The sequence below is a fragment of the Trachurus japonicus genome, chromosome 4 (assembly GCF_045865225.1).
Source record: "Trachurus japonicus isolate A0001 chromosome 4, Traja_1.0".
Classification (NCBI taxonomy): Eukaryota; Metazoa; Chordata; class Actinopteri; order Carangiformes; family Carangidae; genus Trachurus; species Trachurus japonicus.
The window spans coordinates 18,724,773-18,749,504 of NC_140910.1; the positions used below are offsets into that span (position 1 = coordinate 18,724,773).

The window sequence follows — 24,732 nt, forward strand, 5'->3', positions numbered from 1 at the left end:
TTGCCACAGCCTACTTATACAAATAGTATTACCAGTATGTAGGTTTTCATTTGTTTATTTGCCATGTTTTTAGTAACGAGTATGAATACAGTGACATTTGTAGAATCAATAACAGCTGGACAAATAAATCTTTACACAGATAACAGTTCCAGGAAACCCTCAGTTATTTGAATTGACTTTGTATTGTCAACTAAAATGTGGAGAGCGGACAGCTGTCAAAAAATTAAGCCTGACATTTCATTATGAGGAAACTTTCATTTGAGGAAACTTCTCCTTCATTTTGGCGTCTGTTTTCCTCTTTAAGTTTGCTTTCCTGGCCTTGTCCCGAAGGTGCCTCTCGATACGCAGCCTGCAAGACAGAAGTATTTAGAATTACAACTTCTCACACTACAACTTATTTACAACACTGTGTGTCTCTCTCTGTACCATATATCTTACCTTATGTGTGGTTGGACAAACTTGGGTGTGAAGAACCTCTTTCGTTTGTATCTTTTATTCATGTACCAAGGAATTGCGTACTCTTTGAATCGATACCTGAAGATATAAAAAAAACCATTACAAGTTAGATGATTCCACAGCCCACATTTCATTTTTCGAAGCCTGGCAGTTTAAAAGAAACTTTGAGATTACCGTACACATGGATTTATAAAGGTCTAATATCAGATTAGCCTATTAAAGCAGAAGTAAGCGATATTTTTGTGTTAATATAAGTCTTAAATAGTTATATCTTCCGACAGCAATCACTTACATAGAGTGTTTGGACCGAAACACGGGTTTCTCAGTCACTCTGCTCTAACGCTGCTAACTCCGTCGGCTGACAAGACGTTATGGTGCGTTCAAGGCAACTCGTAACTCGTGTATTTCCGACCTGTGAAGTCGTACCAGTTCGATCTGGTACGAGTTCACAGGTCAGAAGTTACGAGTGGCCGTTATAGTGACTTTCACAGGTAAAACAGGTCAGAAAAACACGAGTGGGTTGCCTGGAACGCTACAAAGTCGTAAGTCGTGACTTGAAGCTGTAATTTACGGTTTCCAAAGCCTGCCTGGAACGCAGCATTAGCCAAAACGACCGATTGCTTACTTCTGCTTTAAGTAGTGCCAAAATCATAATGAGGTTTGAATGGCTGTTTTTGTGAATATGAATATGACCTGAGTTAAATATATAATTTGCAAATTGCATTTTTTGACAATAGGATATAGGATCAAATCTGTTCAGAAAGCAAAGGCAGGGACAAAAGTGCGAGCTTCCCTAATTCACAAGATGTACACATGTAAAGATCCACTCACACTTTGGTTAAAGGGACAACGAGGAGTTTTGGAAAAGCGAAGCGTTTTCACACTACATTTATGAGCCTCCGCGCACACCGTAAAATTCTTTTGACCGGCGCAAGACGGACTCATGTTTTCATTCATCAATAATTAAAGTCAGAGGTTCAAAGAGGTTCACATACTGTCGTAGTTCCGACCATAAACGGCCATTCAGCTACGTTATTCTCATGACTCATTGCGAAACTGAAAGTAAAGAAACGCTGGTCGGCTCGACCAGCATCTCCGCCACCACTAATAGTAACAAAATAACGATAGAGACAGAATGATATATTTATCGAAAATGGGCCCATTAACAAGTGTGGGTAGCGGAGATTCATCCACATTAACGTGAGACTTTTTTATAACTGATTAGAAACTCCTCGTTGTCCCTTTAAAGCAGAAGTAAGCGATCCGGTCGTTTTGGCTAATGCTGCGTTCCAGGCAGGCTTTTGAAACCGTAAGTTACAGCTTCAAGTCACAACTTACGACTTTGTAGCGTTCCAGGCAACCCACTCGTGTTTCTCCGACCTGTTTTACCTGTGAAAGTCACTATAACGGCCACTCGTAACTTCTGACCCGTGAAGTCGTACCAGATCGAACTGGTACGACTTCACAGGTCGGAAAAACACGAGTTATGAGTTGCCCTGAACGCACCATAACTTCTTGTCAGCTGATGGAGTTAGCAGCCCCCGCCCTCGTCATGGATCTATTGGTCCTCGTCCCTACGTCGCCACATTCAGTTCCGTTCTCTCTCCTCATTGGATAAAACTTGTAGGATACGAGAAAAGTTTTCTCCTCGGCTCAGAGCAGAGCAGAGTGACTGACAGACCCGTGTTTCGGACCAAACACTCTATGTAAGTGATTGCTGTCGGAAGATATAACTATTTAAGACTTATATTAACACAAATATATCGCTTACTTCTGCTTTAAATTAAAATGTTAATTAATTTCACACATTATTCTGTATGTGTGTCATGGTATACCAGTATACCCTCACCAGTAGACGTATCCAAATATGTTCCTCCTGTAGGCTCCCGGTCTGCCTTTTTCCTGCCCTGTCTGCAGCAGACGCAGCGCTGTCTCCCTCTCGCTCACCACCGAGTCCAGCCTGAACATGGAGCGCTCGATCTGGGATAAGGAAGACGTAAAGATTTACTTTGGCCAACACATAAGAACACAGAATCCAGCAAGATATACAAATAATGCATCCAACGTAGCTCTTGTCAAAGCCTGAGCCGAAGTTGATGCATGAAATGTAACTCATTAATCCTACAGTAATGGTGGAGGTGTCAGCAGAGCGTCGTACCAACCTTTCTAATTCTTTCAGGACTTGGCATCTGGACCCTTTGCCTTTTTGCTTCCTGCTCAAGAGTCAGCAGCATGTTCTTTTCTTTCAACAGCACATACCTGGGATAGAAGGAGCACATTACTCACAGCAGATAAAGTACTATATCTTCACAGTCTGTGTTTTGATTTCCACATCCTTACCACAGTTTGTGTAAATCCTCGTTGCTTTTTGTTCTCAGTTGTTTGGCTGTCCACGGTGCACCTACAAAGTGAAGATGAAAGGAGGCAGAAGGAAAAGCCTATCACAAACATTGCAATTATAAATCTGTGTTGAATTTAGCTCTCTGGATGCTATAATACTTGAATAATATGTTACCTGACTTCACGGTGGTCTCTCCCCAGTTCTCGGGGAGGTCAAAGAACTCCTCCAGTCCTCTTCTGCTGACGGATGTGTGCAGGGCTCGACACTGATCCACAGCGCTGACGGGAGTGCACCAAGACTGGGCGACGAGAGGAGACGTTCCCCTGGTCAACAGAAAATAAACTCATGTAGTTGATACTAAAGGGATACAATACAGATTAAAAGCCTAAGCCAAAAAAGCCTGATGGTTAAAGGTACAAAGGATCCTCTATATTTACTAATATAGAGATAATGCACTTATCTAAGATGTCATCTAACATGTTTTTTCCTTTGAATTGAGAATTTTCAGTCTCCTCCTTTATTATTATTATTATTATAATAATAAACATATCAATGGCTTTTCAGAGCTTTTGTTCTCACATTTTATATCTACACTTTAAAAACATCACAATTCACATTTGTTTTATCACATCACACTGTCAGGAGAACAGTATACAAGCTCCACTCTGAGACCTAATGTCAGTGGATGACAAAAAAAAATCAATCAAAAAAGCCTGATGGCTAAAGGTACAAGGATCCTCTATTACTAATATAGAGGTAATGCACTTATCTAACATGTCATCTAACATGTTTTTTCCTTTGAATTGAGAATTTTCAGTCTCCTCTTTTATTATTATTATTATAAACATATTAATGGTTTCGTTCTCACATTTTATATCTACGCTGTAAAAACATCACAATTCACATTTGTTTAATCACATCACACCATGTCAGGAACAGTATAAACTCCAATGTCAGTGGATGACACAGTGACACACTATGTCAGGAGAGATGGGTTCATTCATCGCATGCTCTCATTTCTTCTTTATTCTTTATTTTAGAGACTTATTAGAGAGTCTTATTGGTGAAAAGTGACTAATGTTCACAGACACACACGGGTATAGATACATGAGGAGCAGTTACTAGTCCTGTCACTGTGTTTCATTAATCTTTTGATGAACCCCGTCAACGCGTTGGCTTCACCGTCGCGTAATTAATTAGCACACAACAACAATAGGCTATGTCTTTTTAATTGGCTACAACAGTCTCTTACCTGTAAACGTGTATGTGGCTTTTGGTCACATTAGCAACAGACTGCTGCGCATTTATCGCTGAAGAAATCCTACAGACATTTTGAAACTGCCTGCAAAGAGTCAAAACGCGTCCTGCTGCTGAGGACGCCGCCATCTTTGCTTTAACTTAGTCCATCCCACAATACCCATCATGCATTTCTCTCTTATTTATTTATTTATGTATATATTTTTTCTTTTTCATTTCAACAAATGCATCTTTTTTTATTATTATTATTTTTACCTGAATAATTTGCAGCGTATTTAGGTTTCATATCGTTAACGTTTTAATCTAAAAGCAGCCTGACTATGAACTATGAAGCTCGCTTCCGTTTCGATTCACGTTTGGGAATCTGTTTAAAAAAAGACTTCAGCTTCTGTGTAGGTAAAGGGGGTTTGTGGGGGGTTGTTTTTTTTAAACAACTTTATTATTGCTTTACAAAATACATAAACAGTGCATAAAACCATGTGATGAACATCATATTAATAACAATTGGATACAATTGGATAACAAATAGACGTGACAATAAAATAAATACATACATAAATAGAAATAAATAATAGTAAAAAAATAAATATAATAAAAAGGAGAAGAAAAAAAGTAAGACACACCAGGGGATATGAGCAATGGAAATTAAATTGAATTAAAGATATTAAAGTGGGAGCACAGATTTATAGTTTTGATAGCTTTCTTGTTATTAGCAGAGGAAACTGACACCTCCAGTTCTTTCATGAAAACACAAAAAATGGGTTTTACTTTGGCAAATTTACACTTGTGGATATAAAACTTTGCAAGAATTAAAATGAGATTAATTAAAAAAATATTCTTTTTCAGCTGGAGCGTCACTCTTTATAAATCCAAAAAGGACATTTTGCCAGAAAATGTCCTTTTTGAGACCGTTTTGTATCCAACCAGAAGCTAACTTCAGTGAGTGTCGTCTTCCTCTGCCCTCATTAAAGATGGCGGTTCGGGCTTCACTCCTTCATTGACAACGGTTCGTGTTCACAGTCCGAGCGCCTACCGTTGTCTGCCCACAGTCACCATGGTGGGCATGAGTGTACTCAGGTCTGCCGCTGCGTTTGCGGCCAGACTGAGTCCTCTAAAGTCTGGAAACGCTGCGGCAAATTTACTCACCCGAGCCGTCCCACGGGCAGATAAAGGTAAGAGACGCGATGGTCGTTTAAAAAGTGAATAGTTTGACCGTGAACGTGTCCGTCTCGTCCTGTGACCTTGCGCCGGTTGCTTGTTAGCTTGCTAACATGCTAACATAGCTAGCTGGTAACATTAGCTCAGCTGTCAACACAAAGTAAAACGCAATAACTTTATAGTTAACAGATGGCTGCCCGCACCCAGGTCTGTCTAACTCAATTTCTTTTCCTTGGTATTACAGTGACACGATTGTTGTCAGCCAAAGTTTTAATAATTAAGTCTTATCTTACAAATAAATAACACTATGTCAAAGTTGAAGTACAAAACACTGGTTGTCTGTCTGAATGAATATATTTCATGTCATCTTCTGTGGCTGAGAGAAACGAGGAATATGTATAATTTTTTATCATAGGATTTTAGATACATTAAAGATAATTTAAAAACATTGCATTCAGAAATTTTATTTAATAGGATAAACCCCTTGAGAGGAATCCTCTCGTTTTCGAGGGGGTCCTAATATACATTACAAACCAAAAAGAGACAAGACACAATCAACAATCTACAAACATACAACAACAAAGACAACAGACATCAACACAGACATAAAAGAAATGAGTACAAAAATGGACACAACCTCTCGATGGCCGCAAATGGCCATAGCAATAGCCTAAATAAACTAAGAGAAATGTAAAATAATAACATAATATCCAAATTAAAAATTACAGTGTAAAAAAAACCCGATATAAATCATCTGAAACATGTGCAGTTTAACTCAAAATAAGAAGACACAGAATATTTAAACCTATGAAAAGAGGTCAATGAGCGTAAATTTAAAGGGTGATTATTCCAGTCTGAAGGCATTTTAATAGGATGCACATTACCACATGATTCTGGAAACATCTGCATAATGTTTTATCATATCAGAAGACGGTTGTAAGATTTATTCTAATGAAAAGTAAATTAGATATATACACCTGATTTATTAGCAGGAACAACCTAAGAACTGATCAACAGTAATGCGGATGTGAGGCACTGGTTTCGGTTGTTTCATACCACAGCTGTACGAGCTGAGAGAAGACTGACATTAAACTGAAGAAGTCAGGAAACATTAAATCAACATGACAAAATATAAATCGATAGACTCGCGTGCTGTTGAGTCTCATTTTGCACCAGCATGCTACTATAGTGTCAAATACTGATTGATAAGTACCTCCTCATCACAGCATCCTCTGTCCTGTTCTACAGCAATCGTCCGTTGGGGCCATGGAAAGAAAATGTTTATCATCAAACCTTCTGACTACTACGACAGACGGTTTCTGCGCTTGTTGGTGAGTAGTGGAATATCATCTCATGTTATTATCTTTACAAATAAGGGTTTACATTGAGGAACATGCAGTGAACTGAGCTCGGCAATAAAATAATCCTACACACTTTGACAATGAACATTACATGATAAAGCAGTCCCTCCAGGAATTCGCGATGTTACGATCGCAACAATTAACGCAAATTCAGCCAATCCCCGCGAATTTTTGCGATCTTGCAATGCGGCCAGGTGCCCCTTCCCCCATCCTAAGGCCCTGGCCCTGGACTTGAGTAGCCACCCTCCCCTTTTTATTCAAAGACTGGATAGTTTTAATGGCATTTTAAAACAGTTCTTTTACCACGATTTTTAAACAGACATTTTAATTAAAAGTAAAACAACTTTCAACTCTAATTTTCCTGTGCCTTTCTTAACAAGTGGAAAATTGCTGGTATAACAGGACCTCACTTTATTTTGTTTTCAATTTTCCTTTGATTTTTAATTATTCAGAACAAAACTGCAACTTTTTTTTTTTCAACTTTCGCTGTCTCCCGCAATTTAATCGCAACAAAAGCGCTTAAAACATCGCAACATTCACCGCAATTTTTTCAAAATGTGGCCGCAAAATCAGGCATTTTAGGCCGCAACAATCACAAAAAAAGCCCGCGAAATCCTGGAGGGACTGATAAAGTAGTGAGTAATGCAAGGATTAAACACAAAGTGGGGGGAATTTGGGAGTAGCAATTAATTATGAGCCTAAGGTCACAAGGTAATAAAATCCAGGCATTATTTTTTCTTGGTTTGAGCTTCAGTGGCAGACAATGCAGAACAGTAGCAGAATTGAATTTATTTTATTTTTCTTTTTTGTTCTCAGCAATATTACGTCCTGCTGACTGGCATCCCTGTGGCTATCATTGTCACCAGTGTGAATGTCTTCATCGGTAAGTGCAGGCATATTATTTTGTTTTACTGAGGGTTTTTTTGTGTGATTTAGTACTTAATTTGAATCAGCTGAAACATTTGGTATTGACCTTGACTGTGATTTTAATGTTAAGGTGAGGCAGAGCTGGCTGAAACTCCCGAGGGATACGAACCAGAGCACTGGGAGTACTACAAGGTGTGTTTCTTTTCTCTCTTTGATTAACTCTTGTAGATGGATTTCTGTGTCACTGCTCGGCAACAATTTTCAGAACTGAATAAAAACAATTTTATCATTTGTTTTCTAGTTTACAAATATTGTCATATAATGGTCATTTTCTATCATTGCAGCACCCCGTCACCAGGTGGATTGCACGAAACTTTTGTGATTCCCCAGTGAAGGACTATGAAAAGATGATGGCAGCAATCCAAACGGAGAAAGAAAAGGCAGACATGAGGTGAGTGTTATTGCTAGTGCGTTATGATGTTGTTCTGTCATCTGTGAAGACCAGAAGGATCTGCTGAAACTTCAGCTGCGACACACACACACTCAAATTTATTTTGAGCAACAAGAAAACACATATTTTCTCAGTGCAATGTCAGTGAAAATGCCAGGAAGAATAGCACATCAACAACCAACCACTGAACAGAGTTGCATAATGCTGCATTACAGTACCTTAATGCATGACACTGCACCACTGTACTGCCCAGACATCTGGCCAAGCTAACGTGTGTTGACAGGTCTGTGATCATTAGCATAGCAGCAATAGCCATTTGTCTAGTCATAAGATTGTGGTTATCATTTAAAGTTAAAAATCCTAAACAATTTGTGTTAAAGGGATAGTAGCATTTTTTTTTAAAGTGGGGTTGTATGATCTACAAATAGCCCCTAAGTACTTTAATTGCAGTAGAAGACTCTCTGCACTCCTCCCGTTAGCAACGCCAGCCCATAATAGCCCTGCCCAGAGATTTACCACATACATTGTTGTGAATGGACCCAAAGAAACGGCCTATTTTCGTGGCCTAAAAGAGATTTTACCTGAAAAAAAAAAAACACAGTTCCATTGTTCGCTATAATATAATTTTTTCCAGCCTCTCAAAGTGCAGGAAAAACACTTTGGGTCCATTCACAACAATGTATGTTGTAAATCTCTGGGCAGGGCTATTATGGGCTGCTACGGGAGGAGTGCAGAGAGTCTTCTACTGCAATTAAAGTACTTAGGGGCTATTTGTAGATCATACAACCCCACTTTAAGAAGACTTTCTAATACTGAATCACTTGTTTGTTACATGAAAGATGTTTGTTTTGCACAAGAGTGAATATAAACCAATATTACTCATTAAACGCATGCACCACATAACACCAGACAGCTGCAAACTGTGATCAGAAAATACAGTGCACTGTCAATACAAGAGCATGTTTTGTGACTTGATGAGCACTTCAAAAGTCACCAGCAATTTGTGGGAGCCTCATAAAATCAAACAATAATCAGCAGCAACAAGTCTCAGTCCTTTTCATTCAACTGGCCTTTAGATGGATGTATTCATTGTGTAAGTGGCTTCAATGAGTGTTTTTTTTGTCGTTAACAGGATTACACAGCTGGAGGTGCGTCGTCAGATGAGGAACAAGGGAGATGGCCCCTGGTTCCAGGTGGAGACCCTTAACAAGGAGCTAATTGACAACAGCCCCAAGGCAACACCTGACCACTAATCCAGATGTGTCTGCTGTCAGTGCATCATGCTGATGAATCTCAGTGTTTGTAAATTTTTCCCCTCTTGCGTAAATAAAGTATCTGTATGTACTCTGATATTTTGTCTTTACTGGGTCTCTGTCTGTCTGTCTATCTATCTATCTATCTATCTATCTATCTATCTATCTATCTATCTATCTATCTATCTATCTATCTATTGAATTTGCATGTGTAGAGATTTATATATTTGTTAGAAGACAAATGATATCAGTGGTGAGGGAAGCCAAGACACTTTGAGAGAATAAAGTCCTATGTCAATAAGTAAAAGGCAGAAAACTGCATGTAAAACAGGGCTGGTGGTAGGCATGGGCAGGGGTCGGCTCAGCCCACCCAAATGTCCTTCTTGCCCTTTCAATCCAAACTTAAAGGGATAGTTCACCCAAAATTCAAATTTCACTCACTATCTACTCACCCTCATGTCGACTAAGGACAAGCTTAAAATATTATTTAATTTTTTTCGGAATAATTTTCTTATGTCAGGGCTTCAATACAAGAGGGACATTACAGACGAGCTGTGTGGAGGTATTTGGATGTTTTTTTGGTGTGCCTACGTGATTTAACCCGCCCTATTCTGTCTGTGATGCCATTAATTTGGATTGGGAGACAGGTTCATGTCCAAATCCATTATTTTTTCCCCTTTTTTTCAGTCTTTGAGAGTAAAGTAGGTAATAAACTATGGATAGATATCACGTGACGTCACACAGCGTTCGCAGCCGGTCACAGCGCCATCTTGGGTACCGACTTCCAAAGGCAGTCTATGGGCTGTGACCTAATCCATCCATGGCTGTGACATCAAATCTCACAAAAATAGTGGATAAACCTTTTTTTATTACATGGCACTATTGAATGTCGTATTCCGATAATTTATTGATATTTCTGATATTTATTTACATCTTGATTTTGCATTTAACAGTCTGTTATTCCTGTTTAACAGATCGTTGCTAAGTAAAATACACTAGGTAGGGACGCCGCTCTGATCAGCGCAGCACAGAAAAGAGAAACTATGCAGGATATTTACTTTCTGTTTCATTTTTTACCGTCATTAAACAGCTTGGGAGACATGTACGCCAAGGGAGGCTGCCTCACTCTACTAAGTGTGAGCGGCACGTACGTTCACGTTGCTTTCGTGAATTGTAAACACAGACGGCCCCTCGGTTTTAGCGTCCAGCAGTTTAGCGGCTAATTCAACAGCAGTGATGGATATCTGTACCGGAGAGGCTCAACATGAGCTTCATTTGAGGAATAAACGGCAGCTTTTACCTGACGGGAGACCGACGCCTGAGCTACGGTAGCTAACAGCTAACAGGTTTTACCTACTTTTCCTCTCTCCCTCCCTCCCTCCCCCCTTTCTTATACACGCACACACACGGCCCAGGTTGTCTGTCATATCTGTTGTAAACCTTGTAACCTACAGTTAAAACTATTGTTGCCTCGGTTTGAGTGTGGATTAATTGTTAACGTTTTGTTGTGTAATGTCATCGCGTCCTGATGAGTTGGGTTTTAATAACAGCTGATAACGTAACTGTGTAGATGGTGTGGATTGTGATGAGAAGGTGTTGCACATATTTTAAGACTTATCTGTGCAAACCATTGTGCAAAACATGTTTGTTGTGCCTTTTTGCGTTATAAGATGATTTGCCGAATTCTTCTTCCATTCCTGCAGCCTTTTGTCTCAATGTTAACGGTGGCAAAATGTCCAGATATTTTATTACTTTATGAAAATAAATGTCTGTGAGTTAAAAAGAAGTGGGGTACGCATTTCTGATTTGATTTGGCTTTTCGTGTATTTGGAGGAGAGACAGAGCGAGCGAGCGAGAGAGAGAGAGAGAGACGAGGAGGTCCGCTGGGTGAGCTAGATTAACTTTTAACGGGAGAGAGAGCGGCGCACCGCGCTGTCAAAGCTCGTCTCAGCAGAAATGGTGTGTGCTTTCAAGGCAAGGCCATCAAAATGAGAAATATCCATATCCAAACTACATCAGGCAGCAGTCTTCTGGTCAGAGAGGACGTGGCTGCACTGAGCTGAATAGAGGTTAACTCAGTGTTCGGTACCCAGCATGGCGGCGGCCAGGTGGAACCCATCGTGACGTCACCCTACTGATAAGTATCTATAAAATCCCAGATGTTAGTAATAATCTAATTTAAAACACCTGTAACCTCAGAAGTTATCATGGTGATCTTAGGTTTTACTCGGTGAGATTTAGTTGAAATATACTTCTCAAACTCAGGCTTACAATTTAAATATCACCGTCTTGGCCTGGAACATTACCTGTGTGGCACGAATTAAGCCAGGGGTGGGCAATTATTTTTTCCAGAGGGCCACACTGACTCCGATAAAGTGAGTGAAGGGCCACACAATTTGAAATCAAATTGAAACATCAAATATTTATTGCTGAATTATATAATTATATATTAGCCTATATAACTACATATATTTGGTGGAATTGATTGCATTACAATAGGCTGACAGCCCACAATCCATGTAATCGCATTTTCAACTTATATCCATCACAGATCACTGAAGAAACATGCTGTAATATGATATAAATATGGACTCAAGGCAGATTGTTTTATCAAAACTTACTGACCATAAATGACTGCACCAACTAATAATGTTCACAGACACCTGAATATTATAATTAAGCACTCAGATCCTTTTCAGTTCTGATTCAGTGAGACTGTTCTATTTGTATGTAGATAACCTTTTATTTATGAAGAAACACAATACTCCTTTGCTCCTGCCTAACAGCACCAACATGAAAAAAAAGACTGATTTGATTACAAGCGTAGCCATTGGTGGATGGAAGCTTCAGACACACGTGGCTACAATCAGTCATATGGTCGATCACGTCAGAAAACCCAGCGATCTCATAAAATGCTCTTTTAATCACAGTTTGCTAAACCTTAGTGTTTGGGAAATAATAATTAGGTGCTGTGATGAGGCTTTTTAACCGTCAGCAGTTATGATTCGGCTGACGGAGGGTTGTGAAACACCGGCCGGTCCCGCGGTCTAGGCTACCGCTGACAGGGTCCCGGTGGTCAGAAACTCCACTGTGGAGAAGACCTGCAGCAGAGCGGCTGCTCTCCCTCCTCCGTCGGAGCTCTGGTGTCTGACAGAGAAAGAGACTGAGCAGCCGTTCATCACTGTCTTCTACCTGGAGGAGGTTACTGTCTGCGATGTGCAGGCTCCTGATCTGTCACTGTTTCAAACAGCTGATTAGTGCGCATCAACGTAATAAAAGCAATCGGGTCATAATAGCAGTACGGCTCGCGGGCCGGATTGAGACGGCATGCGGGCCGGGTCTGGCCCGCGGGCCGTAAAATGCCCATGTATGAATTAAGCAATAGATGGGTAGGTGTAAAATTCTTTATTGTGAAAACACAACACACTATGACTCTTTACTAGAGATGCACCGATAATTAGCTGGATCGGATATCGGATGAATGAGGCCGATCCAGCATTCCGATCCAGTCATTTCTTTTTTATTAATGTCATACAGTTACAGCGATCTAGTGTTATTTATTTCTTTTTGCTTTGTTATTTGTTAATAAATAATATTAAGTACATTTACGTATAGGCTATCTGTGTTCATTTGTTAAATGTTTATGTGAAGCCTGAAGCCTTCACTCACATGGCAAGATATACGGTTCATTCATTCAACAGTAGTATCGGATCGGTATCGGCCGATATGCTCAGCCCAGGTATTGGTATCGGATTGGATCGGAAAAAACTGGATCGGTGCATCTCTACTCTTTACTCTACTAACATAGATTTTAAAGGACAATTCCAGGCGAATTCAACTCAGGGATGTATTTTCATATCATTTTAGGTCTAAAAGAATGAATCTGAAGATTTTCAGTTTAATTGCTCCTGTTTTGCGGTAGTTGCGTCTGTCCCCGCATCGCCACGGCAGCAATGAATGGGAGTGGATGCAAGTTCCGCTGGTTAGCCTGTTTACATCCCTCAAAGCCGCATTTTTTTCAGATTTTTTTCCACAGACAGCGTCAGATGGCGACTCAAACATGTACCGAGAAGTTTATTTACTTCAAGCAAGCCGACATGCTTGTAAAACTAGATCTAATTCAAAGTCTTGTGCGAGACCCTGCTGCCGTGCTCGGTGCATTCAGGTGCAGTAGGAGCTACCTTTTGTGTCATAAACACAGGAATATCGACTCTTTACTTGCTTCAAGTGTACATTTTTTTCAACAGACAGCGTCAGGTGGCGACTCAAACATGCGCCGATACGTATTTTTTACTTGAAGCAAGTCAAGAGTCGATATTCCTGTGTTTATGACACAAACGGTAGTTTTCTGACTACCCCTGAATGCACCGAGCACGGCAACAGGGTCTCGCGTGAGACTTTGAATTTAGATCTAGTTTTACAAGCATGTCGGCTTGCTTGAAGTAAAGAAACTTCTCGGTGCATGTTTGAGTAGCCATCTGACGCTGTCTGTGGAAAAAAATTGCGGCTTTGAGGGCTGTAAACAGCCTAACCAGCGGAACTTGCATCCACTCCCATTCATTGCTGCCGTAGCGATGCGGGGACAGACGCAGCTACCGCAAAACAGGAGACGTTAAACTGAAAATCTTCACATTCCTTCTTTTAGACTTAAAATGATAAGAACATACACCCTCAAGTTGAATTTGCCTGGAATTGTCCTTTAAAGAAGGATAAGCAAAACACATGTACATACACAGTGTAACACAATTCTTACCCAGGTAAGTAGGAACATAAAAAAAAAAAAAATTGCAGCTATGTTTGAAAGTTCAAGTCACCTCTTTTTTCAGTCACTCCCAGTATGAAATGTTCAGTCCACTGAGGAAGTGAAGAGGATCTATCCTACCGCATGGTTGAATGTGTTGGATATGTGTATGTGTGTGTGTGTGTAATGAAGTGATGAAAGGATCCAGGTTCTTGATTCTTTGCGGGCACCATATCTCTAGTTGTCCTCCAGGCTGTGGTTCGCCATCAAACGTCTCGATCCAGGCTCCAACATCCGGGTAGGTCCAAGGTTCAAAGGATCCAACAGGAAAACCTGACCTATGATGAGTAATGTCAGAACATTCTCTTAATTCTCTCAACTCTCAATCATGAAATACAATATATAAATCATGTTAAATCCACTCAATTCACAGAGAATATTTCTAACTGAATAAACATTGTAATATGACACCACACCCAATAATATCATAGCAACATTCTCAAAATATCAGAGATTAAGTTATTAAAATAACTTCTCCACATCAATAATATAAAAATAACGTCTTCACATAGTAATAAGCATGCAAATTTAACATTAATACCAGTAAGAAGACGTACAGTGTGCACCTTCTGCCATGTCTTAGCATAAAATAGTGACTCGGCGTGCTAAAAACGCAGATACTGTACTAAATCATCAGATTTTACAGTTCAGTGTGCAACAAATTCTCAAAACGTCTCATATTGCACCTTCAAAATGAAGCTAGTGCTAGCTTTAACGCTAGTGATTCACACGAGTGGGTAAGGTCTCTGGTATTAGCACTGATTAGCACTGGCGGTTAGCATTTAGCATGGAAAAAACGATTTCTCACCGATGCGTTTTCTTCTTGGTGGAGATGTCGGGTCCCTCTAGCTTCACTCTCACAGGTCCAGGGCGTCACCGGAGTTATCCCGTAGTTTTTAATCACTTTTATCAACTTTTACTAGTGTCTCCTCTTCACAAGCTAAGTGTCGTGCTCGATGCGGGGCTGCTCGCTCTCCTGACAACGGCTCCGGAGGAAGTGAACCTTGTTCTGAGCAGGTCAAGGGGCGGGAGCTTCTTCCCGATTGGCTGACAGCTCATCTCCAGCCAATCTCTTTCAAAATAAACGTATAAAAAAATATTTTATCACCGTTCAATTTCTTTTTATAGGTAAGTATCTGTTTTTAATTATTAACATAACTTAGTATTTATTAATTAACTTTTTAAATATGAATTCAGCTGTTTTAATATGCAATCAACTAATTTTTAATACAGACTTTTAACCTTGGTTACAACAGACATTATAACATTAAAACAATGTGCTTAAAGGGATATTTCAACATTTTGGCAGATTTGCCCGTTAATCCCTAGTCTTAGGGATAGGGTTCGTTACTTTTACTGTAATTGACGGTAACCTACAAGCTGTTTTTAGATCGGCGGGGCAGAGACATGAGCTGCTCAGCTACCGCTACGGAGACTATCAAACACACAATCCAACAACTCTACAACGCTCTTGTGGATGATTGTTAAGTGTTAATTAAGTGTATTGTTTCATGTGATTTCATGCGTGTAAGGTTGTAGCCTATCTTTTTTTTTTTTTTGCCAAACACACAGCACAAAATTTAATAAACGGGTTTAGGTGCATAGGCTAATACCACTTTCCAAAATGTCCTGAAGTAGGCTACAAGCATAAATAACTTCACTTTATAATTAAACTCAAATGTAACTTAAAATACACTCAAACTTAATATTACAGTGTTGATATTAAAATGTATACTTTCAAAATATGTTATCATTGTATTTTACAATGACAATTTTAGCATACATTTTAAAATATATCAAAAGTATGTGTGAAAACAAATTTCAAATAAGTACACTTTAGAAATTACACATAAATTTCACTTTAAGTATATTTTAGTTTAATATATTTCTATAAAGTGTAATATAGTATAATTATTTTCAAGTGTGTTAAAAGTGTTAGCGTGAAAGTGTGATGTTAGTGTAATTTTTATATATTTATTAGGGCTGTCAAACGATTAATTTTTCTAATCGCGATTAATCGCATTTTTTCCATAGTTAACTCGCGATTAATCTCTATTAAAAATATTATATATGGCGCTTTGGACTTTCAACCCTCCAAAGTGTTATAATCTCTAGACAAACAACTTTTAGACCAGACCTAGCAGGCCTAGTACCTAATCATAACACATGATGCATGAAACTCACACAGAATTGAAACGAATTGCATCCAGTGGAAATTGCCCTTTACTTTGCTACGCCTCTGCCTGGCCATGTGCATTTGTTGACAACAGAAGCCGTCAAAAAATCAATACATCACCACGTGCATTTGTTGACAATAAAGCCGTCAAAAAATCAATGGATGGAGCTGTGGATATATGTTAGACTGTGTATATTTGTGTAGCAACCAACTTGAAGGTGCCTTACCGCCACCTACTGGACTGGAGGTCCCACACTCCAGTCCTCCAGTCCAGCAGACAGAGGACAAAATGGGCCGCGATTAACCGCGATTAAAAAATTTAATCGCGTTAATTTTTTTAATTAATCTAATCGCGATTAACGCGTTAACTCTGACAGCCCTAATATTTATATAAAGTACAATTTGTATAATTACATTTTCAATATACTATTCAAAATACGAATATACTTGAAATACAATAAAGTACACTTTTTTTTCACCAGGGGAACCACAGAAAAAGGACAAATTGACTTTGGACTACGTCAACAGTTTGAGGCTGAGTGCCAGTATTCTGAGGGGCACAATAAAGCAACTTTTCCTTGTCTTCCCAGAGCTGCTGGATGAGGTGGTGTGCCCATGAGACCGCCCTTACAGCAGCAGGAGCCTGATTCCCAGGACCTCGTTCCTCAGCTCTAGGGCTGCCCCCGACCAAAGATTTTGTTGGTCGACCAGTAGTCGTCACTTATGGCGATTAGTCGACTAATCGACCCCCCCCCCCCCTGCGCGCGCGAGAAAAAAAAAAAAATAAACCTCCGTCAGACACGTTCCGCCATAGTACCTCACACACACACAAACACACAGCTTATGAAGTTGATTAACAGTTAACTGTCTCAATAGTGTTGCCTCTGGCTTTCTTTTTCTGTCCACGGTCAGGTTGAGAATTAATTAATTAATGCTTGTGACTACGGCCGTGTTGGGTCCGAGATTCCGAGTCGGGTTTTACCGTTATTACCGGCAGTATGCCCGTTTATCACCAATAAACACAGTAGATGAGGAGGTTAAAAAGTTACTGAGCTCAGGCTGTGTGAGGAGGTGCGGGGGTGGGGGTCCGCGGCGTGGAGCGGTGCGGGCATAGACATATGTCTATGGGTGCAGGTCTCTGACTGCAGCGGGGACTAATCATGGATCTGCTCCGTGACACTGCGAGACGCGTGACCGCTGGTGAGCGCTGTGGGACGGGACCGGGGCTCAGACAGCACCCGCTAATGGTTGAAAACAGCGGTGATGCGAGAGAGACTGCCGTGCCATGTAAAAAAAAACAACAACAAAAAAGTCACGACTTCCTGTATCTTGCCCTTCAAAATAAAAGCCCCATAGCCTTTCATATACAGTTCAGTCATTGATTTTGACTTAATTTTGACAAGACACGGCTCCAAATGTTTGTTTGTTGGTCGACCAATCGACCAATGAAAATTTGGTCGGCTAATGATTTTTTGGTCGACCAGTGCTTGGTCGACTATTTGGGGGCAGCCCTACTCAACTGTGAGGCAATGGAGAGCCTGGGTCTGCTCCGCATGCCTCCTATGGAGCCACTCGTTGCAGCACACCTTCACCCCCAGCTGTCAGCAGTGTCCTCCTGGAGCTGCAGCCTGCCGTCCAAGTTTGACCGTGTTCAGTCAGCCCTGACTGAAAAGGGTGTAATGGCTCACGGCCAGATCGCTCAACGTCCTCTCCCTGCTCATGGCTTATCAGGCTGAGTTATGCGAGGATTTTGTGCAAACTCAGGACCCAGCTACATGGGAGGAGATACCAGTCATCACCGACCTGTGTCTCCATGTCCTGCGCAGCGTAAAACCTTCATGCAGGCTGCTTCCCTGGTATCACAGTTTAAAATACCGAAACAGTCAAAGCTCCAGCCTGCCCCACCTCCCCTGCCCGGTCGGTCCACGTTCCAATTGACGAACATGACAGGCGGAGATACTGTCCACTATACTAACGTGGATTGATGTGGAGGTGACAGCTGTGCCCAGTCGCAACCTGACCATATCTTGCTTGTTTCAAAAAAACCTTGAGAAAATTGCTTTGTTTCCGCCCACTACACTACGGAAACTGTACCACCATGCACCCACGTGCAAATCGAGGAGGCAAAACCATATCCCCTAAGTTTTAGGTGAACTGCAATAAGCTGAAATCATAACTGTCTCCCCGTTTCCCGCAGCGCTTTCCTGTTAAGGCGGCCGCCTTAACAACAAAGAGCTGCCGCCTAAACTAACGTCTTCAAAAAAAAAAAAAATCTATAGGCTATACTAGCGATATTCGCCGTGTTACTCCTTTCTAGCTCAGGTTGAAGAGAAGGTGACCAGTCTGAACATCAATGCAGAAGAGGAGAGGAGAAGACGTGGGACAGATCATTCCATCACCACCTTATGGGGACGTTTTCAGACACAAGTAAGCAAGCTCAAGAATGAATAAACAATAATAACCCACCTGAAATATGAGCCTACATTTGAATTTTCTCTCACATCTAATGTGAATAGGTCATGGACCCCTACATTGATGGACTGATTCAGCACCTGGAGCTGAGGTTCCAGCAGCTTGGGATTCTTGGTGCTTTTAGTTCCCTGGGACCACAAGGACCACAAGCTGATGAGAGTCAGACTGTCTCAGACCTACAACTACTGGCCAAGCAGTTCCCTCCCATCAGTGAGAAGGCACTTCTCCAAGAGTGGCAGAGCTACAGAGTCCTAACAACAACCGGAATACTGAAAGTGAGTGACAGTCATTAACATAATATTAAGTTGTTTATGTGAGTTCACGTATGTCATTGACCAATGTTCTCATCCATCAGGACAAGTCCCAGCTGGAGATGATGACAGCTATGGCATCAGGGTATGATGAGCTCCATCTCCTCTACCCAAACCTGTCCCTCCTCTCTGCCATCGCCCTCACAATACCCGTCTCCAGTGTCAATTGTGAGAGGGATTTCTCCGCAATGAACAGGGTAAGTCCATCTCTCAGTCTTAGGTTCTATCAAAATTATTACACAAAAGTATCAAATACTAAACTTCAGTTCATTCACTGTTAGATCAAGACAGACCTGAGGAACAGGCTGCAGGGCAAAAGTCTGGCAGCCTGCATGAAGATCAGCATAAATGGTCCTCCAGTGAAAGACCTGAACTACAACAGGGTCCTTGAGAAATTCTTCTCCACACCGAGGAGAATAGTGTGTAGCGATGCTACTTGTCGGCTCTGCCATAAGTAGATAAGTCTCTGACTACCTTGCTGTGGCACTTTGTTATTTGCACAAATGTTTTGCACCCTTTGCTGTTAAAATTGCACAAAACCCTCTTGTTTAAGTTGCTGTTTATTGCCCTTTATTTATGGTATATTTGTATTGTTGTACCAGATGTTATTTTGAAAGATTTTTATTTATTATAAGATATTGTTATTTGGTTATTTTTTAATAAATATGTGTGCAATGTAGTAATCAGAGTCTGTAGTCTATTGCCCCCCAGGCTGCGGTGGCAGCGATGAGGCGGAGACGCGATGGCGACAGGCCGAGTTACACTGTTCCTTACACTCACCCACCCCCTTCCCCGTCCGTCCGCCTGTCCCGGGCGACGTCGCCTCCCCCTGAAGAGACACCACCTTAACTAACAAATTTTCTGGGAGAAACACTGGGCGGAGATACTGTCCACTATACTAACAAGGATTGATGTGGAAGTAACAGCTGTGTCCAGTCGCAACCTGACCATATCTTGCTTGTTTCATAAAACCCTGAGAAAATTGCTTTGTTTCCGCCCGATTTCGAATCGGGGACCTTTCGCGTGTTAGGCGAACGTGATAACCACTACACTACGGAAACAGCACCCACGTGCAAATTGAGGAGGCGAAACCACATCCCCTGAAGGGCCCTTCACACCGAACGCGGTTTGCGCTCCGCTCACCGCTCTGCTTCCGCGCACTTTTTTTTCAGAACCGGCTTCTCTCCTATTGGACGCGCCAAGATGTCGTCACAGCGTGCTGCGCCCAGATTAAACATTTTTCAATTGGAGCTCGGCGCGCGACGGTGGCAGGCGCCCCCCTCGCGCGTAGTTTTATCATCCCCTAAAGGGGCGTTCACACCGGACGCGATAGACGCGAATGGAGCGGCAACTCTACATTGAAAATCAATGTAAATGGCGCGATGACACGCGATTCGGGCGGAGGCGGCGCGAATGGAGCGTCTGGAGCGTCTGGGGGACGGAGCGCCTGAAGCGGCGCGTCTGGAGCGACGCGAATAAAGTTGAAAATATTGAACTTTTCAGGCGGCATCGCGCCGTGACATCCAATCAGCGACGAGTTCAAGCCGACGTCATGACGTCACTTCCCTCACGTACGATTGTACACTAGCCATCAACATGGAGGAAAAGCTAATCGTAGCTGTGTGCGGGCACCTGGTCCTGTATGACACCGCTGCCGTATTTTACCGGGACAGATATAAAAAAGAGGAGGCCTGGGTGAAGGTCAGTGAGGAGGTGGGACTTCCCGGTAAGTTTTGAAGCTATCTGTGGCTTGTTTTACTACGTTACTGACCGTGTTTCTCTATGTTAGCATCAGTTAGCACTTGCATAGCATTATCCCCTTTTGAAGGATAGCCTACCACTTCCAGTTTGTGTGAATGTTTATTGTCTTAATATTTAATTTGGTTAGAAGCTAATTATGCAATGTGCATGTCTTTCTGTGTGCGTGTGCGTATGTGTTTGCAGTTGAGGTGTGTCGAAAAAGGTGGAAAGGGCTGAGGGACACTTACCTCAAGAAGAAGAGGGAAGGAGAGAAAAGGAGTGGGTCAGCGGGGGGGACAATAAAGAAGTGGTGGTTCTCTGCGGTCCTGTCCTTCCTCGACCCCTTCACCACGCCCAGGGAAACCAGTGGCAACATGGGTCAGGGGGTCGAGGAAGACTGGACCGCTGAAGAGAGCTTTGGTGATGAGGCAGCAGCAGCAGCAGCATTATTTTTTGATGGTTGGTTAAGTGACGACACATACATAGTAAAGTACATGTAAAAACACTTTCAAATTCAGTAGGCGAAAGAGCAGTTTATATGTGTATTGTTTCTCTCACTTTTGTTTCCATTAAATCTCAAACTATGTGTTCCCCTGTTGTAGAATAAGTTTGGATCATATAATAATAATAATTTCTCTATAGATCAATCCTCAAGTGACAGCGAGGGCACAGCTGCTGCTGCTGCTGCTGCTGCTGCTGCTGCTGCTCCTGCTGCTGCTGCTGCTGCTGCTGCTCCTGCTCCTGCTGCTGCTGCTGCTGCTGCTGCTCCTGCCTCTGCTGCTGGTACTGCTGCTCCTGCTGCCTCAACCAATGGTATGTACTGTACAGAAGCAGGATTGTGATTTATTTGTAGGGCTCCAGTCTAAATTGAAAATGAATGTTTACAGACCATGCCACCAACAGATGTTGTGATTTTGATTTCATACAGGTGCACGGACAGGGAAGAGGAAGAGAGTGGGGGGGATTGATGCAGCCAAGGATGAAAGGGACCAGAGGATTGAGGATCTCCTCATCCTAAACCTGCAGAGGCCACCTCCACCACCCCCACCACCTCCACCACCTGCATGGATCGAGGAGGAGAGATTTTTGTCCAGTCTGGCTCCTTCCCTCCATAGGCTGCCACCCCAGCAAAGGGACTACATAAAATTCCAAATCCACAAATTAATATATGAGAACACGGTATAGTGACACTGTAGTAGCTGGGGTGGCAGCCTCTGCTGGGAACGAGCCAGACTGGTATTTAGTTTTTGTTCTTTAAGCCTGGTTTTTGTTGTTCTGTTCTGTTTGTATTAACTACTTAGTTTTTTTGTTATTTTATTTTTGTATTCATTTTTAAGTAGATATATATTTTCTTGTGTATATTTATATACAACTATTATATTTTTTTTGAGGGAGAGAGATTTATTTATTATATTGTTTTTCCACATTAAAAAGATATATCTTAATGACTACTATTTCTCATGTCATTCTTTCACACATTCTTTCAAGTACAATGATATTGTAGACTGGCCAGTTTCAAAATGATAATTTAAGTAAAGAAAAAGTTTTATGGTGTAATTGGTGATGGTGATGTAATGGTGTAAAAAAAAGGATTATTGCTCAATACTTTTATTTGGGTGGCTCTTAAAAGAGCCGTTTTTTGGGGTGCTTGTGCACTACACATTATGCTGCCATGGGACCACTCCCTCCGTGTTGAAGAAGGCTGAGAAGGTGTCCCGAACTCTGATGGCCTCCCTCGCCGAGTTGTTTGCCCCAACTCTTCCCAGACCTGGAAGTGGCTCGACCTCACTCCCCGTGATGCTTCCTCCAACTCCCGGTGTCTGGGCTGTCATGCGTAAGAAGTTGTGAAGAACACAAGTCGCCTTCACACACTTCTCTGCCACTTCCGGCTTGACCTCGAGGACACGGTGGTACATCCTCCACTGAGCTGCCAGGATGCCGAAGGCATTCTCCACCACCAGCCGGGCCCGGGACAAACGGTAGTTAAAGATCCTCTTGTCTCTGGGGAGGATGCGCCCAGGGAATGGCCTCATCAGGTTCCTCCGGAGCGGGAACGCTTCATCAGCCACAAAACAATGAGGCTGGGGTCCTCTGTGTTCTGCGGCTGGTAGAGGCTGGTCCGCTGGCAAGTGGAGGGTTCCAGCACGAAGTGCCTGGCCAAAGGCAGAGTTAGCCAGGATACCTCCGTCACTGGTTCTCCCGAAGCCCCCGACATCAATCACCCTGAACCGGTAATTGGCATCAACCACGGCCAAGAGGACAATGGAGTATGTCCCCTTGTAGTTGAAAAACATGGATCCTGAGTTGGGAGGGGCCTTCAACACCACATGCTTTCCATCCAAAGCTCCACAGCAAAGAGGGAAGTTCCACCTCTCTTCAAACTGCTCCGCAATGGACTTCCAGGTTTCTGTGGTGGGCACAGCCATGAAGTCCTCGACCAGGCAGTCCCAGATGGCACTGACAACAGCAGGAACAATGACGGACACAGTAGAAATTCCCACACGGAAGCTGTTGGCAATGCTCCTGTAGGAGTCTCCTGTGGCCAGGAACCTACAAAATAGATAATGGGTCAGGCTTTAATTTTCTTGAAAACCTTAAAAACAGCCCACGGAATATCACTTAAAAATTCTCCAAACATTTAACAACATTTACACTTTATTATTAATTTATTGGAAACTGCAAGCTTTGTTATTTAAAAAAAAGTCAATGTATATTATCCATATGTAAAAGATTAGGTATAATTGTGTAATCTCATTCTGAAATAAGAACCATTTTCAAATCTTAATAAGGAAAACTGATAACTAAGTAAAGAGTTAATAAATACTGAAAATATGAAGTGAAAATTAAAAACGTTTGTTTATGCAGGTATAGGTTGATGTGCATTTATCACACCACGTAGGCTCCTGTACAGTGGGTAAAATTAGTAGCATACTTTATTATAGGTAATGTAGCCTATAATATTTTTACATGTTCATTTTGCAGTAGTCTATTGTATGAAACCGCAACTCACCTCAGACAGATTGACAGGCGCTCCGCAGCGGGGATGGAGCGCCTGTAGTTAGTGTCCAGGCGGGAGATCCTGGCACCGACCCGAGCTAACAGGTCCTCGAACTGGGCTCCGGTCAGCCTGAGGTACCGCTGGAAGCGGCCGTCATCCAGACGGAGCTCCTGGAGGAGACAGTGGAATTCCCCCAGCTCCGTGCGTCTCCGGAGGACCTCATGAACCCAGACACGACGGCGGGTGGTTTTCCGGCGTTTCAGGGACTTGTACAGCAGGTACAACACAGCAACGGTGGTGATATCAGCCATGATCGGCGTGGAAAGAGAACGGGTTGAGAAATACCGGTAAATGAGCGGAGCGTCACGCGCGAGCGATGGACGCGAATGACGCGATGGACGCGAATGATCCAAAATGACCAAGCGGCGCGATGGAAGCGTCTGGCGCGATTATATTCGCGTCTATCGCGTCCGGTGTGAACGCCGCTTAAGTTTTAGGTGAGCTGCAATAAGCTGAAAACACAACTGTCTCCCCGTCAGGGAATCGAACCCTGCTGAAGAGAGAGGGACAGCAGAGCTCCTCTGACAACTTGGTCAGCTGCAGGTGAGCAGCAGGTGAACCGGCTGGAGAGAGAGTGGAGCGACTGACTTTTTTTTGTTTTTTTTTTACCGTCACCGTCCTTACAGCAGATGCCCGTCATGGGGACTGCGCTGCATAACTGGCACATGCTGTCAGTCCTCCACTGTAACTTTTTGTTGCGAAGTATGACTGAAGGCAGGAGTGGAAGTCTGCACAGTTGACACTTGCCCTACTGTCCACTATATCAACGAGGATTGATGTGGTGGTGACAGCTGTGTCCAATCGTAACCTGACCATATCTTGCTTGTTTTATAAAACCCTTTGTTTCCGCCCGGTTTCGATGGTACCATGGCCATGGTACTGAGGGAGTGCACCGGCCCGAACAGTCTCCTTCATCCTACAACATGGCAGCATATTTCCTGATGTGGGGGTAACAGCTGTGCCCAGTCGCAACCTGACCATATCCTGCTTGTTTCATAAAACCCTGAGAAAATTGTTTTGTTTCCGCCCG

The 24,732-nt window shown here is 42.2% G+C and overlaps 2 protein-coding genes and 1 non-coding gene across 3 annotated transcripts; 1 reads left to right on the forward strand and 2 right to left on the reverse strand.

The window, feature by feature from the left end:
* Positions 1–39: 39 nt before the first annotated feature.
* On the reverse strand, positions 40–4,212 carry mrpl47 (mitochondrial ribosomal protein L47). Its single transcript, XM_085774531.1, has 7 exons — positions 4,050–4,212; positions 2,972–3,120; positions 2,797–2,857; positions 2,619–2,715; positions 2,306–2,436; positions 439–534; positions 40–349 (listed from the first exon to the last, which is right to left on the reverse strand). The coding sequence occupies exons 1-7, from the start codon at positions 4,181–4,183 to the stop codon at positions 241–243; spliced, it is 777 nt and encodes a 258-aa protein (XP_085630657.1). The 5' UTR covers positions 4,184–4,212; the 3' UTR covers positions 40–240.
* Positions 4,213–5,101: 889 nt separating this feature from the next.
* ndufb5 (NADH:ubiquinone oxidoreductase subunit B5) lies at positions 5,102–9,241 on the forward strand. The gene is made up of 6 exons (XM_085774534.1): positions 5,102–5,226; positions 6,461–6,543; positions 7,390–7,456; positions 7,571–7,632; positions 7,785–7,891; positions 9,024–9,241. The coding sequence occupies exons 1-6, from the start codon at positions 5,109–5,111 to the stop codon at positions 9,142–9,144; spliced, it is 558 nt and encodes a 185-aa protein (XP_085630660.1). The 5' UTR covers positions 5,102–5,108; the 3' UTR covers positions 9,145–9,241.
* A 10,651-nt stretch (positions 9,242–19,892) lies between these two features.
* Positions 19,893–19,965, reverse strand: trnav-aac (transfer RNA valine (anticodon AAC)). Its single transcript has one exon. It is a non-coding gene; the product is annotated as a tRNA-Val (tRNA).
* Between the last annotated feature and the right edge of the window lie 4,767 nt (positions 19,966–24,732).